We start from the raw sequence: 19,453 nt of genomic DNA on the forward strand, positions 1-19,453 counted from the left end.
GTGGGGGGTATTTTCATCCCACGCTCGGCGCTCTGCTTCGCCCTAACTCATTGTGAAAGGGATCGGGCCGGGAATCGTAGGCCGCTGGGCAGCGTTGTCCCTGGTAACGGGCGGCGCCACCAGGGTCAGGGGCGGGTGACCCGGAAGCAGCAGCCGCCGACGCCGAGCTCTGGGCGACAGACGCCCAACAGTCGGGACGAAAGAAGATGGTGGACGTGTGTTGGAAGCGGCTCGGCTTTTATCTGCTCCTCACTGCCTCCCTCCTCCGTTGGTGCGCGGCGGCGGCCGCCGAGAAGGTGGCGCTGGTGGACGTCTTGCTGATGGATGCGCAGCGGGGCTGGTCGGCCGAGTTCGGCTTCAGGTCGGGCAGCAACTACCGGCTGCAGGGGACGGTGCTGGCGCCTGGCAGCGGCCAAGGTAACGAGGGGCTGTGCGCCTTTCCCAAACATAACCCGGACAGCTTAGAAGGAAGCTTAATATTAGTAAGTGTTGCATTGCGTCCATCTCTGGATGCCTGATGCATCAAACGTTCTCATGAATGTTCTCATCTTTGTGCACAGTCTATATTGTGTTTGTACTAGCGTTGGAGTTATTAATCTACTGACTGTTTATCTATTATCTGTGGGCATTGTGTTTACAGACTTGTTCTGCTGCTGCAAGTAAGAACATCGTTGCAGACACAAGAAACTACAAATGCTGGAATCTTGAGCACAACACAAAGTGTTAGAGCATTGTAGAAACAAGGAACTGCAGATGCTGGTTTACACAATAAGACACCAAGTGCTGGAGTAACTCAACGGGTCAGACAACATCTGTGAAGAACATGGATAGGCGACGTTTTGGGTCGGGACTCTTCTGTCTGTTTGTAGTGAGTGGGGAGGAAGAGAAAACTGGAATTGTTCATTGTTAGTACATATGACAGTTGAACACGATATCAGCTGCTTGTTTTTCTCCCTCCAACTCATTCTTTCTCTTCTCCTATTCCCTGAAATTTGTTCCTTAATAGTGAGTCTGTTTATTTTTGCTACTCTTTAAGGGGATGGAAAAAATATTGTGATGTTGTTTCCTGGAAAAACAGGGACGTTTTCTTAAAGACTTCTTAACCTCAAAGATAATTTTCTTTAAACAACAATTATTTAGATATGTTGCATCTGAAGAAGTGTCATGACCTGAAATGTCACCTATCCATTCCCTCCACAGATGCTGAGTTCCGCCAGCACTTTGTTTTGCTCAAGATTTCAGCATTGCAGTTTCTTGTGTCGCCATCTAATTATGTCACATTGTTGTTCGTTGCAATTTGCTTTGTGAGTTGGCTGCTTCATTCCTTTACACTACAAAAAGAGATGTCAAAGAAACCTCAATGCATGTAAAGCTGCATTTGTGCAGTAAAGTAGTAGATGCAAGTGTTTCTTTCTCTAACACTAGATGAATACAATGACAGAACACCCTGTGCTATATGTATACACATTGAATGATCTCTCAAATGTTGTGTTTTATTTGGATCACTTACAAAATACCCAAAGGAGAACGAATTGTTTACAACAACAAACAGTTTACAGTAACATCAGTCCTTTCTTTCTGTAGCAGCAAGTTGTTTTTGGTTACTGGGTATTATAAAAATTGTACAACTTTTTCGATCATTGTATTAATTTGTTGGATGCACTGTCACTGTTGTAGCCGACATTTATTGATCATCCCTAATTGCCCATAGGGATGATGATGAACCACCCTCCACAGCAGATGTTGTGACAAAGAAATTCACTCGATATTGTTGGGTAGGGAGATTCAGTGACAATTAAGAAACTGAAAAGTATTTTAAAGTCAGGTTCATGTGCTTTGAATGCAAACCTAAAGGTGTTTTGATGGCCATGTGCATCTGGGTAGAATTGGGCAATACTTTTGAAGAAGCCTTGACAGGTTGATGCAGTACATCTTGTAGATTGTACATGGAGTGCTGGCGATGAATTTATGGCAGATAGAGAACGAGTCAAGGCTGCTCACTCTTGAATGCTGTTGGGTTTCTTGGAGGGTTGTGGATGTTGGAGTCCTCAAAGTAATTGGAGAATATTCTCTTGCAATCTTAGTTTTGTTCTTGTAAATAGTGAAAAGGCTTTATGGAATCAGGTGTGTCGTTCTCCACGGAATATCTTATCTGATCCAGTCTAGTAGCCTTGTTTTCATGGCGGTAGTTTGGTTAAATTTTGCGTCTGATAGTCTCCAGGAAATTTAGGGGAGTGCAGTATTATTGAATGTAAAGGATGTGATTTTTTTGTTGTTGTTAAGATGTTCATTGCATGGTGTGCCATTAATGTTAACTGTCACTTATCATTTCATGCCTGAACATTGCCTCATAGCATGGAAGCACAAGCAGCTTTACTATGTGAGGGATTGCTACTGGTATTGGTCTATTGATATGGTACAAAACATTGTTTTGTGTGCTATCCAGGCAAATCAATCCATACATGAGCACATTATGTGGTATAAAAGAGAAAATAGAGTGCAAAATATAGTAATACAGCTACAGAGAATGTTCAGATTTTTTTTTTAAGTACAAGGTTCTCAGTGAGGTAGATTGGAAGATCGAACATTCGTTCCTTGCATATGAGGGGCTTATTCGTGAGTCTGAACAGTCAGAATCAAATCCAGGTTACTGGAGATGTGGATCACTACACGACCTGCATTGCCACCTGTCACCTGGAAAATACAGTGATGAGATCTAAACCATTGCTCCCCAAGAGAATATAGCCTTAATCTAGTGGTTTAAACTGCTCACCCAAACTACCACCCATCTTTAAATTGAATTCCTCATTCCCTTTCAGTTTATGCAATGTACTTGCCTTTACAATGTAATTGCTTTGTAATTTGCAAACTCTTCAACCCATCTAACTCACACCGTCTGATTTTATCTCTGTTCCAACCATCTCCCTATCAATGCCCCTTGCCTGTGTTCACCTATTACCTGCCATGCTGTGTCCTGCCTCACCTCTCTCCCAGCTTTCTCCCCCATCCCCATGCCCCACACAATGAGCCTGACGAAGGGTCCTAGCCTGAAATGTCACCTACCCTTGTTCTCTAGAAATGCTACCTTACCTGCTGAGTTACTCCAGCACTTTGTGTCCTTTTGTATAAACTAGTTCCATGTTTCTACAAGTTGTCTTTTATGTTTTGTAATAACTTTTACTATTCTGAAATGAAATGTGAAAATCTATCGCACAACTCTTTCCTTGAAATTTAATTGTGATCAATCAATCGGATTACATGTATAGAGATATGAATAAGCCTGTTCCCTATAAATTGTGGATATGAGTTGATGTGAACTTTATGAGTTGATGTGAACTTTATGATAGCTATAAACCAACCCCACATCTGTAGCCCCTTTTCTGTGCATGTCTATGATCTTGAAGAATTTATAGAATTTTAGTTAAACAACTATTCTCATAAACAACTCCTGAGAGGAATCGAACGGTAAATGCACAGAGTCTCTTGCCCAGAGTAGGAGAATCGAGAACCAGATTGGGTTTAAGGTAAGGAGGAAAAGATTTAACAGGAACTTGAGGGGTAACACTTTATATGCAAAGGGTGGTGAGAGTATGGAACGAACCATGACAGGAGGTAGTTGAAGCAGATTATATTGCAACGTTTAAAATACATTTAATAAGTACTTGGGCAGGAAAAGTTTGGAGGGGTATGGGCTAAACCAGGCAGGTGGGACAGGTGTAGATGGGATGTGTTTGCCGAAGGGCCTGTTTCCACACTGTATGACTCTAAAATTAGGCGTTTGAAATGAAGTTATTTAATTTTAATTGCAGAGCTGTCCTGAATACAAGAACTCAGAAGGAGCCACATATCAGTTGCCACCGAGCTGTAGTGTACTGGTGGTATTGGTTTATGGTCTCTCCCATGTTGGTTTGCCGGCAGAAGAAATCATTTTCAAAAACTCATTTTTATACACCGTTATATTATTTATGATTGTTTACAAACCTTCAATGCACTGTAAAAAAAAAAAAGACCCAAAAAACATAATGCTAGAAGAACCCAGTGGACCAGGCAGCATATGTGGTGGGGATGGACCCTTCTTCAGATTGATTTGACAAGGGGAGAGAAAACTGGAAAAGAAAGACAGGGATGGGGCAAATTCTTGCAAGTGACAGGTGGATACAAGTGAGGGAGGTGGGTGATTGGCAGATGGGTGGAGTAAGTGACAAAAGCTAGAGGTGAAAACGAGTCAGTGTGTCGGATAGGAAAGAATCGGAGGAATAAAATGTACAGCTGGAAAAAAGGGATATGGGTGGAAGAACATGGGTGAAGGGAAAGACGGGGGATTAAAAGGGAAATACTGGACCGAGAAGGGAAATGAGTGTATGAAAAGGAGCAGGGAGACTGGGAGATGGTAGGAGAAATTGTGCTTCCATGGAAAACAGGACGGGTTGGGACAGGGGTCATACACGGTTTGAGGAGAACTGAGGTTATACCTCCTTTGTGATCGGTTCATTGCCAAAGTGCTGGTCTTGAATCAGTCAAAAAATACGTGAGGTTGTATATTTCTGCCTGCAGGATAGACGCTATATATTTTTTCTGGAACTTAATTATTTTCTGTTTAAAAAAAAAATAGCGTACGAGGATTTGATAGCATCTTAAAGCATTAATTTAGTTGACATTGGAGCAAAACAAAAGTCTAGGCAACACAGAGATGCATTAATCTGTGAATGGTTGGAAGGTGGTAGTTAATTAACCATAATAAAATAAGCTTCACATCTAAATCTGATTTATCTAAAATTAGGTCATGGACTATCGCTGAACATCCAGGCTCTTGATACATTTTGAATGGTATATTGTAGGTTACATTTTGATGTGGATTAATGGTTAATAGAAAAGTTCAATTATTTTAATTCAATATTTAGATTAGATATAAATCAAATTAAAGCATCAAAATGACTAAACTCATTTGTATTAAGACAGTTAAGTTATAAAGTGGCTTGACATTTCCATATAATATATTTGTGTTTTAAGGTTCATAAAGCCGCCTTGTGTAGATACGTCAGAAAGTTATTTTCCAGAAAATGATGTGAAAATGTCTTGAGTTATGGTTTTAATCCACCAGACTAATATTATACGGAAAAGTATCTTTGCATTACAAATTTGCTGAATCATTATTTTCAATACAATTTTCTTGGCTTTTTGGTGTGTTTAAACAAAAAATAAAGCCGTGGTTATTCGTTATTTTTAAGGTTAAAGATGAACCATTGGACATTCAGCCAAGCAAGGGAGAGAAATGGATTGGAGTCGTTTCTGTTGATGATGACCAGGTTGAAAAAAAAGGAAGCAGCAAGCAGGAATGGTTTGCTGCTGCAGTTATTAATAAGGCAAGTATCATATGGTGCTTAGAATTTTGAAAGTCTGTTTTAAAACCAGATTAAACAAGATTGCTAAACCATATTTTGTGCATTATGTTTTGCTGTGTAGAAATTAAGGGTGGCACTGTGGCGCAGTTGGTAGAGCTGCTGCCGCACAGAGGCCCGGATGCAATCCTGACCTTGGGTGCTGTCTGTCTTGGCAAGTCCTCCCAGTGACTGCATGGGTTTCCTCTGCATGCTCCTTTTTTTCCCCCACATTCCAAAGAAGTGTGGGGTTGTAGTTTAGTTGGTCCCTATAAATGCCCCCTAGTGTGTAGGGAATGGATGAGAAAGTGGGAAAACATAGTGAGAACTGATGATTTATGGTCAGTGTGGACTCTAACTCGAAGGACCTGTGTTTCCATGCTGTATCCCTAAACTAATCCTCCAGTCACTTTATACTTGGGAGGAGATCAGAAAGATTATAAGCAAAGTAGATGCTACACGAGTATCCTTGCCTTTTGTTTATACTTTTATGATATATTCTAAGAAATGAATACTATAGATTATTTATAAGATAGTTTCATTACAAACATTGTTTGGATAAATTACCATAAGTTATACACATTCAATTTAAATCATATATACTTTTCTGGAGTAAGGTAATAGATAAACACCATCTATCCCCAGCTTTCTGTGGCCAGTAAACATTGTCTACAATCATTGTCCACAGGGAATTAGCACAACCTCTTCCAAGGTGAATTTCAATTTTGATGAATAAATCGGTAGAAATTTCAAATACTACTTCAGATTAAAATTTAAAGTAAATCTGGCTTGGAATTTTAAGAGAACGGTAAAGATATCTTTCTCATTAATGGCAAGACATTACAGAATGTTGATCTGATGTTTTGTTGTTAAGTCATTCTTAGTGCCATGCTTTCTCATCCCTCAAGTAAAAGATGGTTGTTTTATTCTTACAGATGAAAAGAGCACTTGTTCTAGGAGCATCAGCTCTGTTAATTTTGGTTTTGAATCAAAATGCCTTCACTGAGGTAAATTTTTCGTCTTGTGCTACAGATTCTATTCACAATGATTTGCATATTTGTGGTGAATTGTTTAAATGTGCTGTTTAGCATGACACCATTTTATTTTACCATAACTTGGTAAAGTCTGAAACAAAGTAATGCCAATTCAGCCCTTCATGTGTGGAGCGTTAAGAAGCTGTAGCAATTACTTAATGAGATGGTAGTTGTGAAATGTATTCTAAACAGCTTTAATGTTTTTTGAGCATATTATGATGCAAATGATTATTGCCATAATGAAAGATTCTTTTAAAATTATTATATTAGATGGACATCTCTCAAGTACTTTCTAAACCTGTAGTTGTAATGCAGAGCTCCGAAAATGTGACAAAACTTCTGGGAGCCTTGTTAAGGTGAGCAAGCACATAACTGTATTCAGTTTTGTTGAGTGGATCCCATTTACATTTATATATCACAGATTACAGTCAGTTTGAAATATTTTTATATTATGTAGGAAATATGCTTTTTCCAAATCAATCCATTTACATAAACACTAAATAACTAATCAAGATAATGAATCATTAAAAAAAATAGAATGGACCTTTATGACTTTGATAGTTAATCTTGCAAAGTTAACAAAATACCACATTAATATAGGTAGTTTTGCTATGTGTTTTCACAGTTTGAATTAGATATAACGTAATCGATGAATTGGGGAACACTATTTATATTACTTGGGTCTAATTGGTTATAATCCAATTCCAATAAGGAATTGAAGAACTATTTAAACATTTTGGAAATTGGCAAACAGAAAAAAGATGTCTTTGAAAAAAAAATCCCATGTAACCTGTAACCTCACTCCCCCCCGCACACCACCGCCCAATAATAAGAGACCATTACCTCTTGAGAACGCATTCTGGTTGCCAACACATTAATGGTGGCCATTAAAATTGCCAAGTAATCACTTTTAGTAATACTTTTGCAATGATTAAATAATACAGCATACAATCGTTTTTTAGCTTGCAGTAACAAAAATAAACTTGTAGTTATTAAAGATCTTCATTTTTGAAAATTCTCCAGGAAAAATATCTTGGTTATTGGAAGTCTGAAATTCTCTAGCCACTAACCTCTTTATCCCTTAGGCCGAATAGTTTTTCTAATGCGATTTTTTTTAAGGACACAACGTTTACCTAGGAACACGACTATTGCATTATAGCAGAATTGCTTGCATCATTTTTTTGTGTCACCTAATGGTATTGTTTATTGGTACTATACTATTATATTCCCCAGTCCCTTCTCACCGGTGGCAATTGCCATCCCACAATCGGGGACTTAACTGGAAACTATAAGAATGGCGAGAGAATATTTTTTCTCACTTCTTCTTTCTGTAAATATATAACCCTGCTTGCTGCTCTGTACCTTCCTCTGAGGTTAGCTATTGTGTGGTGTTTGTCTTGTGGAGAACGAGGGGGGAAAGGGATTTATCCCTATTGTAAAGTGAGGTACACACGACAGCAGGTCGTTCCTTTGATAGACATAAAATGCTGGAGTAACTCAGCGGGTCTGACGGCATCTCTGGAGAAAATGAATAGGTGACGTTTCGGGTCTGAACCCTTCTTCAGACTGAGGGTGGGGGATCTGGAGGTGAGAAAAGGCCAGTACAAATCAGTGCTGGCAACAGATGATTCTAGCCTTTTCATGCCTCTATTTTTCTCTTTCCCCCCCCCCCCCCTTCAATCTGAAGAAGGGTTCCGACCTGAAATACCTGCTATTCCTTTTCTCCAGCGATGCTGCGTGACAAGTTGAGTTACTCCAGCATTTTGCGTCTTTCTTGGGTATATACCAGAATCTGCAGTTCCTTCCTACATATCTTGTTCTTTTGTTCTTCCTTGAAGTCCAGATATGACAAAATACTGTAAAATGGGAAATGGCAGAGAAAGTTAACTACAGTGTACCCCCCACCCCCCCACATCATCACATTTCAGGAAGTTCATCCTGGCGGAAATCACAAGTCACCATCAGAAAACTTGAGATACAGAACAAAGATTTGCTCCTGGACAAAGAATAACTAAATAAACAAGAAATGTGAAAAAAAACCAATAGATTTTGCTAAGGGTTTGCATTAACGAAAATCATACTACGAGAGGCTTTCGAGCAACTCATTTGCCACGTATGAAGGAAGAACTTGTGTTTTCATCTTCTCTCTTCCCATATGTCAGGTAATATTGGGTCATTGATTAATTTTTGGATATGTAGTCCCTAAATTTTGCATCAAGGCCTTCAGTGCAAGCCTTGAAGCAAGGCCTTTAGGTTTTAAGCAGACACAAGGAACTGCAGATGCTGGTTGACAAAAAAAAAGACAAAGAGCTGGAGTAACTCAATGGGTCTCACACTTTTTGGTTTTTCATCTTTCCTTTGTCCAACCATCTGCTTATCAACCCCCCCCTTCCCCCACCGGTATGCACCTATCACTTGCCAGATCCCACTCTTCTTCCAGCTTTCTTCCGCCGCCCCCTGCCCATTACAATCAGTCTGAAGAAAGACCCTGACTTGAAACATTGCCTATCCCTGTTTTCCAGAGATGCTGCCTGACCCGCTGAGTTACTCCAGCACTTTGCGCTTTTAGCCCAACAAATATATCTTCCAAACAAGGGAAAGAATTTGCAGTTTATAGCATTGCCAAATTTGTTTGCGTCATGGTGTACAAGTACTAAATTTCTTTAGGATGCTGTCGTACTCCAATGGTATCGGGAGGTTATGAAGTGACTATTTGTTTTAAACCTGGGAGTGGATTATTACATCACTGAAGAAGCATAGCCATCAATAACATTCTTGCTGGCCTTCTTTAATGATGTAGCAAATCTTAAAAGAAGGACTGGGCAATTGATGGTAAGTAAAATGTCTTAATCTTACTCGGATAAACTATAACCATAATGATGAGAATTTTGAGCATGCTAAAAGTAATTTTTCCTTCAAATTATGTTTCAATTGCAGTGGGCTTCGTGCATCTGCCAAAATAACTTTTAAAAGCATAATTCAGAATGATCTGGTATGTGATAATGTATTTTATTTCACTTGTTTCAGATCTGAATAATCATAAAATATATCCATGTCTTTGAGATGAGGCAACTATAAAACTTGATACTGAGTGGCCAATATACAGTGTGAAATGGGAACCTTTGGATCCAATGTCTCCTTCACCACCTCATTTAAAAGCTTGGTATTCATTTCATCACGTCCTTGGGATGTATCGGTTTTCAATAATACAACGGTTGTAGAATCATACAACGCAGACACTGGCCCTTTGGCCCATCATGTCCATGCCATCCATCAAGCAGGGTCCCATTGCTTTTCCCCAATACATTTATTTTACTAATTCTGATTTATTTGAAACCTAAATTTTTTTTTTGTCGATTGCCTATTCCTCACTATAACTTGTCAAAGGCTATCTATTCTGTAAGGTGTCTGTATCGATCTTAGTTCATCTTTTCTTTTTGCAAATATATTAGCTTTTAGTTTGCTTTAATGTTGTTTTGTTAGGTGTCATTGTCGACAGTGAAGAAGACTGTCAGAAGGAAGGCCACTATTTTCTGATTTGCACAAAGCCTCAGGATGCAATCACAGTAGGGGTCTATATGCAACTCCAATGCTTAATGTTCTTTGCTGTTTCTTAGCTCTGCCTAAACAGATTCTATTTCCTGATTTTCTTTTTCCCCCCCAACCTAAGAGTCTTTCTCTCTACTGCATTTATCCCACCCTTTTCTATCAAGACGATAGCGCCATCTTTTCCAGTTAGCTTATATGCAAGAATTTCTAACTTTTGTCACTTTGCAACCAAAATGCATATTGACTGTACCCATTTATTTCTCCTTGTGTCATTAATTATGCTGTTACAATTGCTGCATGCCTTCAGATGAAAAGTCTTTAATTTTGATTTCATGTTAATTTTCTCTCTCAAATTGGAGGTGTATGCTTGTATATACTGACCTCTGCTGACAGATTCCGGGTATTGGTCATGGTTATCATTACCCTTTGCCTCACCCTATCTTTCCGCTTTCCAAAATTTCCCCCTCTAAAATGCGTAGTTTACTTTAAAGATACAGCGCAGAAACAAGTCCTTTGCCACACCGAGTCTGTGCCGATCAATGTTCCTAGCTCTATCACTAGGAACAATTTACAATTTTACTGAAGCCAATTAACCTAAAAACCTGTACGTCTTTGGAATGTGAGAGGAAACCGAAGCACCCGGAAAAAACACACATGGTCAGAGGGAGAACGTATAAACTCCATACAGACCCATAGTCAGGATCGAACCCAGGTCTCCAGCGCTGTAAGGCAGGAACTCTACCATTGCGACACCATGCCACCCTTAAAATAAAATGCTGTCTCTTGAAATATATTTACAGCTTGAACCCCCAAAGGAACAGCTTCTTCTTTTCTCTCCTGGTGTTAGTGCCCCAGGAATTGAAACCCCATCGCAATCCTTGAGCCACACATTTCTCTCACTGATATGGTTGACCCTATGTTGAATCTTTGTTACTGGATCCTCCTTCCACTCCAGCCCTGAGGAGATGTCCTTAACTGTTGACAGCGTGGTCTTCCAAACTCGCAGTCAGTTCAACAGGCACCAGTATTTATCCACCGATGAATATATCATCACCACATTCCTTTTCACTTCCTTATCTATCATAGTTTAGAAACTAGTATCTGCAGATGTTGGACACTTATGCTGGAGTAACTCAACGGGTCAGGCAGCATCTGTGGAGAAGGATCCCGGCTTGAAATGTGTCCTATCTATGTTCTTCAGAGATGCTGGCTCAGAGATGACCTGTGCAACCTGGAGATGTTAAGTTACTCCAGCATTTTGTCTTTATCTGTCTTAGTTTGATTTATTTAATTATTTAAATGTAAAAGTACACCGTTGCCCTCGGCTTACTGAACTTCACATCCTGTAGACACTGCACTCAGTGGATAGTGTATTCTGTGGTGAAACATAAAATTCATCAATCCTGAATTAGGACATGGCAAACCATATTCACTTCTGCAAAGTTCACTACAAACATGCAGAGAATGGTCTACATCTCCCACCAAGTAGACAAAGGGCAGCTAGGAACCCCTACAAGCTCTCCTGATCTGGAGATATATCGCTGTCCTTCGTTGTTACTGAAGCTCACGAACTACCTTCCCAATTGTGGCGGGACTATAACTAGAGGACTATAGCAATTCACTGAGTCTTCACTTTTAGAGTTTAGAGATACAACATGGAAATAAGCTCTTCTGCCCACCGAACCGACCAACAATCACATTGTTCACTAACACTACCCTACACGTAGGGACAATTAGCAATTTACCTACATCATCCGGTTTTCCTCCCAGAGAAAACTCACGCGGTCACAGGGAGAATGTACAAACTCCATACAGACAACACCCGTCGTCAGGATTGAACCCAGGTCTCTGGCGCTGTATGGCAGCAACTCCACTGCTACGCCACTGTGCCACCCTGAGTTCAGCTGATGCAGATGAAAGGCATTTATTGTTGGACAACAAATGTTAGCCTTGCTGAGATGCCCATCGTGTAAACCGATTACAACCAACATCTTTTTCATTAATACCAGGGAGCAACATTAACGCTGTGGTCAACCTGTGGGCGCTCACGAGGTGGGCTGTATGGGGAATGGCAGGGAGTGATTTGTACAGGAGAGAACAGCTCTCAGGTTCAGGTAAGCAATGGTACAATGCAGCTTCCATTCAGCTTCCCTTGGACATCATTAATTTCTCTTTAACAACTGTTTCAGTAAAACAAAGGAAAGTTGAGATTATTTGAGGCTATTGTACAATTGGTATTATCTCTGATTTATTATTTGCCTAGGCCTTAAATCTGACTGGTACATTGCGTTGGTTGAAGTTTTCAGTAGGAAAGCCAAAAGACTTTGGAATTAATTGAGAAATATATTTGCAAAACAAGAACAAAGAATGGAATGAAGAAAACTTGAGGCTTTATAAATTAGAAAACTGCACAAGGCATTGGAATCAAAGATGATACTTTATTAAATTAGAGTCATCCATGTTGTCTCATTTATGGTTTGAATGAATGAATTCCATTTGAAATGAATTCCATTATCCTTTGCAGAAATATCTGCATCAGCTGTGGAACACTGTTCTACTGGTGGGCTTAATCCTGTGTACTGGAGTCATTGTACAGGCCCAGTGGCAATATAGACACTACGAATCTAGTTCTGAAGATTTGGAGGTTTGTGTCCCATCCTTGTGTAAGCAGTCAAACATGCTGAAAATGTATTTAAGGAAATATATTTATAACATGTATTTATATAATGTATTCTTGTAATTTTTGTTTTAGCTATTTAAGAAAATATGGGACTACTTTTTTTAAAGTAGAGATCAGAGTCCCAGAGACCTGGATTCAATCCTGACTTTGGGTGCTTGCTGTCTGTGTGGAGTTTGTACATTCTCCCTGTGACTGCGTGGGATTTCTCCATGTGCTCTGGTTTCCTCCCACATTTCAAAGACATGCAGGTTGGTCAGTTAATTGTAGGTTAATTAATGCAGGGTACTTCTGTAAATTGCCCCTAGTATGCAGGGAGTGTATGAGAAAGTGGGATAACATAAAACTAGTGGGAATGGATGATCATTCACCTGCGCACACAGTCGTCCAAAGGGCTGGTTTCAGTGCTGTATCTCTAAATTAAAATTAAATCAGAAGCCACATTTGGTATTAGGTAATTTTATAGACTTTATGTGAAATAATGTTTCGGGACCAGATGGCATTGATCATGCCTGCCTCTCATATTCAACACTACCAGGTTTTTCCTCAATGCTCCCTGCCGTTCTGATTGAGCTGAAGTGCTATCTGCCACAGCCCAGCCATGAATCCTCGCCGCTGACTGTTTTGATGAACTTCCCGGTGGCTCGCTGCAATCAAAGAACTGATTGATTGACAGATACAGCATGGAAACTGGCCACGGAGTCCTCGCTGACCATCAGTTATCCCTTCACACTAGTTCCATGTTATCCCACTTTCTCATCCGCTCCCTCCGCACTATAGGTAATTTACAGACGGCCAATTAATCTACAAACCTACACGTTTTTGTGATGAGGGAGGAAACCAGAGCACTCGGGGGAAACCCATGCGGTCACAGGGAGAACGTGCAAACTCCACATAGACACCACATAGACAATACCTCAGGTCAAGATCAAACCCGGGTCTCTGGCTCTGTGAGGCAGCAGCTCTACCAGCTGTGCCATTATGTCACCCTAACTGTTTTAACTTTTCTTTGATAATCAAATAGATTACAATAATTAAAACACAAGCTAAAGGAAAGAAATTATAGGTATATTTAAAAATAACTAAAGTAAAATTTAAAATACAAAAACCCTTTTATTTGGGCTTATCTTTACAGTCATGATTGACAAGACCATTCAAATGAATGGGTTAATGCCATATAATCCAGGCATGGCTCTTTGAAAACCGAGAAGCTAGATGCAACAGATATCCTGCTCCCTCAGCTCAGTCCAATTGTGATCCACCCCTTGTCTCACTGCAGAGTTGTGAAGTGACGTAGGAAATGGGGTGTGCTGACATCTGACCTCCAGGCAGTCTCCAACTTCCAAGCCACAATGCCCAGGTATAGAAGTTGGAGATGTGTTGACCTGACAAAAAAAGCTCTCGACAGTAAGTAGTTCCCTGCGGAAGGGTAGGAAGGAAGAATGTTTCAGGCCAACAAAATCTCCAATTTAAAATTCCATCTTTATGAGAATATTGATTTGTTTAAAATATTTATTCATAGATGAACTTAAAACAACAAGTTTTAAAGCAGTTATCGGCAATGAAAACTAGAAAATATTTTCCAAATAAAAGACACAAAACACAGTCACAAGAGCATGAAAGTTGTGCGGTGTGCTTGGAAGAATTCCACAAAAATCAGGTGTGTGGTTTTGATTAGAAGTCGAGTCTCTCTCACTCTTTTACTTATTTTTGCTTGGGTTGTGTTTTGCTGTTAACATCTTAATCATCTAATGACTTGATATAGACATGAGTTAAAACATTAGCTGTGGTTCTGCTGTGTTTCAGTGGTAATTAGTGAAGTTAGGAAATTTTTGGATCAGGTTTCTGTTTGAATACCAAAAATGTCAGAATTTTTCAAATTGTCATTTATCTCTGTTTCAAATTTGCATCGTTTTAAGTTTTCTTTTAAACACTTTATTCATTGATTTGACTTCCCTTAACTGAATGAATTTATGCTAGAAGCTTATAATGCCATCAAGCCAGACTAAAATGTGTTTGAGGGTTATTTATTAGTGTGCTTCTATTGAGCATGTCAATTGAGTGACATTGTTATGAGAAAAAAATTAAGAATATTGGATTAAGCCCTGTTTGTTGAAGAGAAGTGAAGCTAGTTTGATTTTTGTTTTATCCCCAGTGTTTACGTGTGTTGCCTTGTCTACACGAGTTTCACAGGGATTGTGTTGATCCTTGGTTGCTGCTTCAACAGACTTGCCCCCTGTGTAAGCGAAATGTACTTGGTAAGTGTCCTTAACTTGCACAAAAAAAAGTGACCAAATTAATATTAACAAAGATAGACACAAAATGCTGGAGTAACTCAGCGAGTCAGGCAGAATCTCTGGAGAAAAGGAATAGGTGACGTTTTGGGTCAGAACCCTTCTTCAGACTGAGAGATAGAGCGGCACGGTAGCGCAGCGGTAGAGTTGCTGCTTTACAGCGAATGCAGCGCCGGAGACTCAGGTTCGATCCTGACTACGGGTGCTGCACTGTAAGGAGTTTGTACGTTCTCCCCGTGACCTGCGTGGGTTTTCTCCGAGATCTTCGGTTTCCTCCCACACTCCAAAGACGTACAGGTATGTAGGTTAATTGGCTGGGTAAATGTAAAAATTGTCCCTAGTGGGTGTAGGATAGTGTTAATGTACGGGGATCACTGGGCGGCACGGACTTGGAGGGCCGAAAAGGCCTGTTTCCGGCTGTATATATATGATATGATATGATATGATAGAGATGGGGAGGAACCATATTAACAAAGTACTTGAGAGTAGTGTGTCGGATTATAAAGATAATTTTAAAAAAGGACCTTGGTTCTATAATTACCAATGAATGCAGTAAATTATTACACTGTTTATGCTGTTTACCAATATTGCAGTTTAAAAAAAAAATCTGGGCCTATATTGTTACTGTACGTTACTGTATTCAGCGTAGATATGAAAAAAGTGAAAATACACAAAATAAGGTGAGAAGCAAAATTTGAAAATACGGGGCAAGTTATTTACACAGGTGACAGGTGCCTGGAGCATGAGTCTGTTCCTGTGCTTTACTGCTCTATGTTCTAAACTTCACTTATTATCTTGTACTTTATTTTAAAGAAGGTGATCCATGTGGCCACAGCTGACTTCATTCTTCGTTCAAGAGAAGGAAAAGCATGAAGCTACCTTGACTCCATTTATGTAAATTATATGACTTTTTACATTGCACTTTATTTATATTATTCTGCACACCCAATTACATTTGTGGGGATCAAGTCAATGCTTGAATTTAAAATTTCAGAGCAAGGTATTTCCTGTAATCATGTTTGGAATTCTTGGTTTATTGACTTGCACAAACATGATGTGAAGTATACCGGCTATAATAAATCTGTGATGCAAAGTGAACTGTTTTGGGTTATTCAGGAAATTTGAGTGTGTACTTTGCGTTTTGTGGTAAAACATTTAACAGGGGACTGAAAATCTTCAATGGCTTGCAATTTATTTATGCTAAAAGTAGTGATGCTCATTCTGCCCTTTATTTTGTATATGTATTCTTGTAGTTATTTTCATATTGTAAAAAAAACATTGCTGAAATGTGCTTAGTATTATTACTACTTCTGACCTAGAAATCATTAGTGGGTAACGATGGTGAAGAAAATAACAGTCTACCTGTGTTCCTTACAGGTAAATGATGGGACACATCTGCACCTGGAACGCTAAAACCTTCCAAAGCTTTTGAACTATTAGTAGTTTGTAGTGGAACTTTGTAGTTCATCTGAGTGTTGGAGGAACTCAGCGGGTCAGGCAGCCTCTGTGGAGAGAATAGACAGGCAATGTTTTGGATTGGAACTTACAGAAGGGTTCTGACCCAAAATTTTGCCTGTCCATTCCCTCCACAGGTGCTGCCTGACCCGTTGAGTTCCTCCAGCACTTGCTCATGAGTCCATCACTTGCAGTTCCTTGCACCTCCATTTGTGATTTAACTGTTGGTGTGTTCAAGAATTAATTCTAAATAACTAGTTTAGTTTCCCCTTTAAATATTGTATTCTTAATTTGCAATCTTCAAGAAAATTCAAATTACTGAGAGGCTTGTAGTTCTTAAATGTTATCATCCAAAATTTTGTTTGCTAATCTTCCTCATTCGAATACATGGCATTTTACTGCTGCAAAGTGATCAGCTGCTGGTATTGTACAAATCCAGGGAGGGAGCTGGCTGTACGACCTTTCTTACCTTTCTGTGTTTATTCAGAAACCCAGGTTCCCTGCCCCAGAGCTGTACCCAACAGCTGATAAAATGGAGGTTCCAAATCTGCCCAACTGTTTTCCAGAAAGGTTAAAAAAGGGTTCAGTTATATTAAAAGCATGTATTTTGATCAGAAAATACAAAGGGTCAAATTCCCAGAGTGTGCATTTTGTAGTGCATTGCATTCTAATATGGAGGAAAAGCCAAGAACTGCAATAACACTGTTAATTTTTTTTGTTACTTAAAACTATACTTGTATCTGAAGCATTCAGGGCCTCTCAATCTGTTGCATGTTTGTTCTGCCTGTATTTTTCTCCCACTTGCTCATTTGGTGTGACGTACTGCTGATTCTCCACATTGTTCATATCCTTTATATTTTGTGGTACACGACCCTCCAACAACCTTAATGCAGTGGGGAGGCCAGAGAAGAATGGCTTAACGTATTCATGCCCTTACCACAAACTTGGGGTATAGATCATTTAAATAATTTTTAGTGGAATAGACGAGATTGAAGAGTTGAAGTTCAAATATTTAATGTCAAAAGGCATGGATAATATGGCAAAGTATAGGAATACAGAATCAATCGGTAAACACGAAAGAGCATAAGGATTATTGATTATGTGTAGGAAAGAACTGCAGATGCCAGTTTAAATCGAAGGTAGTCACAAAATGCTGGAGTAACTTAGCGGGACAGGCAGCGTTTCTGGAGAGAAGGAATGGGTAACGTTTCAGGTTGAGACCCTTCTTCAGACTGATGCAAATACCTCTAAATAAATTAAAAAGATGATAACTGCCATCTATCAGTTCTCGTTCTTTTCTCATACTATTTCACTGTCTTTCCATTTATATTCTTCCTTTTAAAATTTAGTTTAGGTTAGAGATACAGCGCAGAAAACAGGCCCTTCGGTCCACCGAGTCTGCGCTGATCAGCGATCCATGTACATTAGCACAGGGACACACTAGGGGCAATTTACAATTTTTAACCAAAGCCAAATTAACCTTGTCTCTGGAATGTTGGAAGAAACCGGAGCACCCAGGGAAAAACCACATGGTCACGGCGAGAACATAGAAACTCTGTACAGACAGTACCCTTATACAGCATCAATCCTGGGTCTCTGACGCCGTAAGGCAAGAACTCTACTGCTGCGTCACCATGCCGCAAAATATTTACCCAGTTCACAATTAAGAGAAGTTATGAAGATAATGCATGACTAGGCCCTTGTTTTGAGTCTATTACCTGCAGGTAGTTTCCAATGTTATTAAAGTGGAGACGTCTGAATGGCAAATGGGTGTCGGGCACCAAACACTGAGAATCAAACGGGATCACCACAAAGCAACCTGGCCACGTCTGCTTTCCATGCTTACTGATCAGACATTTATTGAAATGCAGTTCACTAAAATCATCATGAATAAATTACAATGTCAAAAAATAATTGAATAATGCACTGAACTGAATGAACTGTGGAGCAGCAGGTGACACTGCTGCCTCATGGCTGCACAGATCTGGGTTCCATCCTTACCTTGGGGCTCCGTTTGTGGAGTTTGTGTGTTCTCCCTGTGACCAGGAGTTTTTGTCATCCCGTATATCAAGGACATGCTGGTTGGTAAAGGGGCAACGTAAATTGCCCCGGTGTCGTTGGTTAGACGGAGAATTGGGGAGGATAGAAGTTGATGGGGATGAAGGAGGCAAAATGGGATTAGTGCAGGATTGAGGTGGACGAGTGATGGATGGTCAGTCCAGACATAGTGAGCCAAACGGCTTGTTTCCATGCTGTACGGCTCTATGACATTAACATGCATTAAAACAAAGAAGAAAAAGCCAAAATGCTCAATTGTCCAGATTGGAGGATTGCATGAGATTGGGAAGATCTTATCAGTTTTGTCTAGTATGAAGCTGAGGAAGCAGATACAAACACTTCTCAGCTTGGAACCTTGCAGAGCTGCCAATAGCATAGTGCTGAGACCATGGGTACAGCAGGGATGTCAGATCAACCAGCAGAAGTAAAGTGTTCACATATATACTGTAGCTGTACTGTGCAATAGTTCCCCATGGCAATGCTGGCTAGCCACAAGTGTGCTTCAGCCCAATGTATCTGCATCAATAGCCATTGTGCATGGAGATAAATCCATAGATTGTATGACTTTCTTTGTTGGATTTATAGAAATCAATAGATGGTGTTTGATTATAGACCCTGAAAACAATTCATAATTTTACAAAACTCCATCAGATCATCACAAGAACAGTCACTAGATTTTGCAACTTTTTCTGAAAATGTTTTATTTCTGGTACTGCTCTGCTGACTATTTGTGTTATCGCCTTCATGTCTTTGGTATTCTTCAAAATATCCCTGCTCTGTGTAATAGTCTAAAATAAAGTTTCTTCTTTACCTTTTCATTTGTTGTCATTACACATAAAATATATAGAGAGAATCAATTATTTTCCAATCTTCTATTGCAACACATGTTGGACCTAATTTCAATTAATTTCTTTATCCACAGCACAACTATCCACAGCACAACTAATCCATATGAACTCAATATACATTAGGATCTCTTAATTTTTTTATGGAATGACTTTGATTCTA

At 39.6% G+C, this 19,453-nt stretch overlaps 1 protein-coding gene across 6 annotated transcripts; it reads left to right on the plus strand.

Annotated features, from left to right (window-relative positions):
• Nucleotides 1-16: 16 nt before the first annotated feature.
• LOC144605908 (RING finger protein 215-like) lies at nt 17-19,275 on the plus strand. 6 transcript variants are annotated; one of them, XR_013548897.1, is made up of 11 exons: nt 22-482; nt 5,229-5,363; nt 6,314-6,385; nt 6,683-6,768; nt 9,350-9,404; nt 11,971-12,075; nt 12,486-12,605; nt 14,161-14,298; nt 14,794-14,896; nt 15,746-15,826; nt 16,310-19,270. XR_013548897.1 is itself a non-coding variant. In XM_078421569.1 (10 exons), the coding sequence occupies exons 1-10, from the start codon at nt 325-327 to the stop codon at nt 15,769-15,771; spliced, it is 933 nt and encodes a 310-aa protein (XP_078277695.1). In that variant the 5' UTR covers nt 18-324; the 3' UTR covers nt 15,772-19,274. The 6 variants fall into 6 exon arrangements, 5 of the variants coding, with proteins under 5 accessions (XP_078277693.1, XP_078277695.1, XP_078277694.1 ...); XM_078421569.1 differs by having other exon boundaries at nt 18-417; nt 15,746-19,274; XM_078421565.1 differs by having other exon boundaries at nt 23-482; nt 15,746-19,273.
• Nucleotides 19,276-19,453: the final 178 nt, after the last annotated feature.

Source organism: Rhinoraja longicauda, chromosome 25 (assembly GCF_053455715.1).
Source record: "Rhinoraja longicauda isolate Sanriku21f chromosome 25, sRhiLon1.1, whole genome shotgun sequence".
NCBI lineage: Eukaryota > Metazoa > Chordata > Chondrichthyes > Rajiformes > Arhynchobatidae > Rhinoraja > Rhinoraja longicauda.

What these genes read in the sequence shown, in the direction of transcription:
- LOC144605908 (XM_078421565.1), top strand. Translation starts at nt 207, where the DNA reads ATGGTGGACGTGTGTTGGAAGCGGCTCGGCTTTTATCTGCTCCTCACT. An exon ending in AAGAATTCCACAAAAATCAG is followed by an intron (nt 14,299 to 14,793) that starts GTGTGTGGTTTT and finishes TTTTATCCCCAG; the next exon opens with TGTTTACGTGTGTTGCCTTG. An exon ending in GTGTAAGCGAAATGTACTTG is followed by an intron (nt 14,897 to 15,745) that starts GTAAGTGTCCTT and finishes TTTATTTTAAAG; the next exon opens with AAGGTGATCCATGTGGCCAC.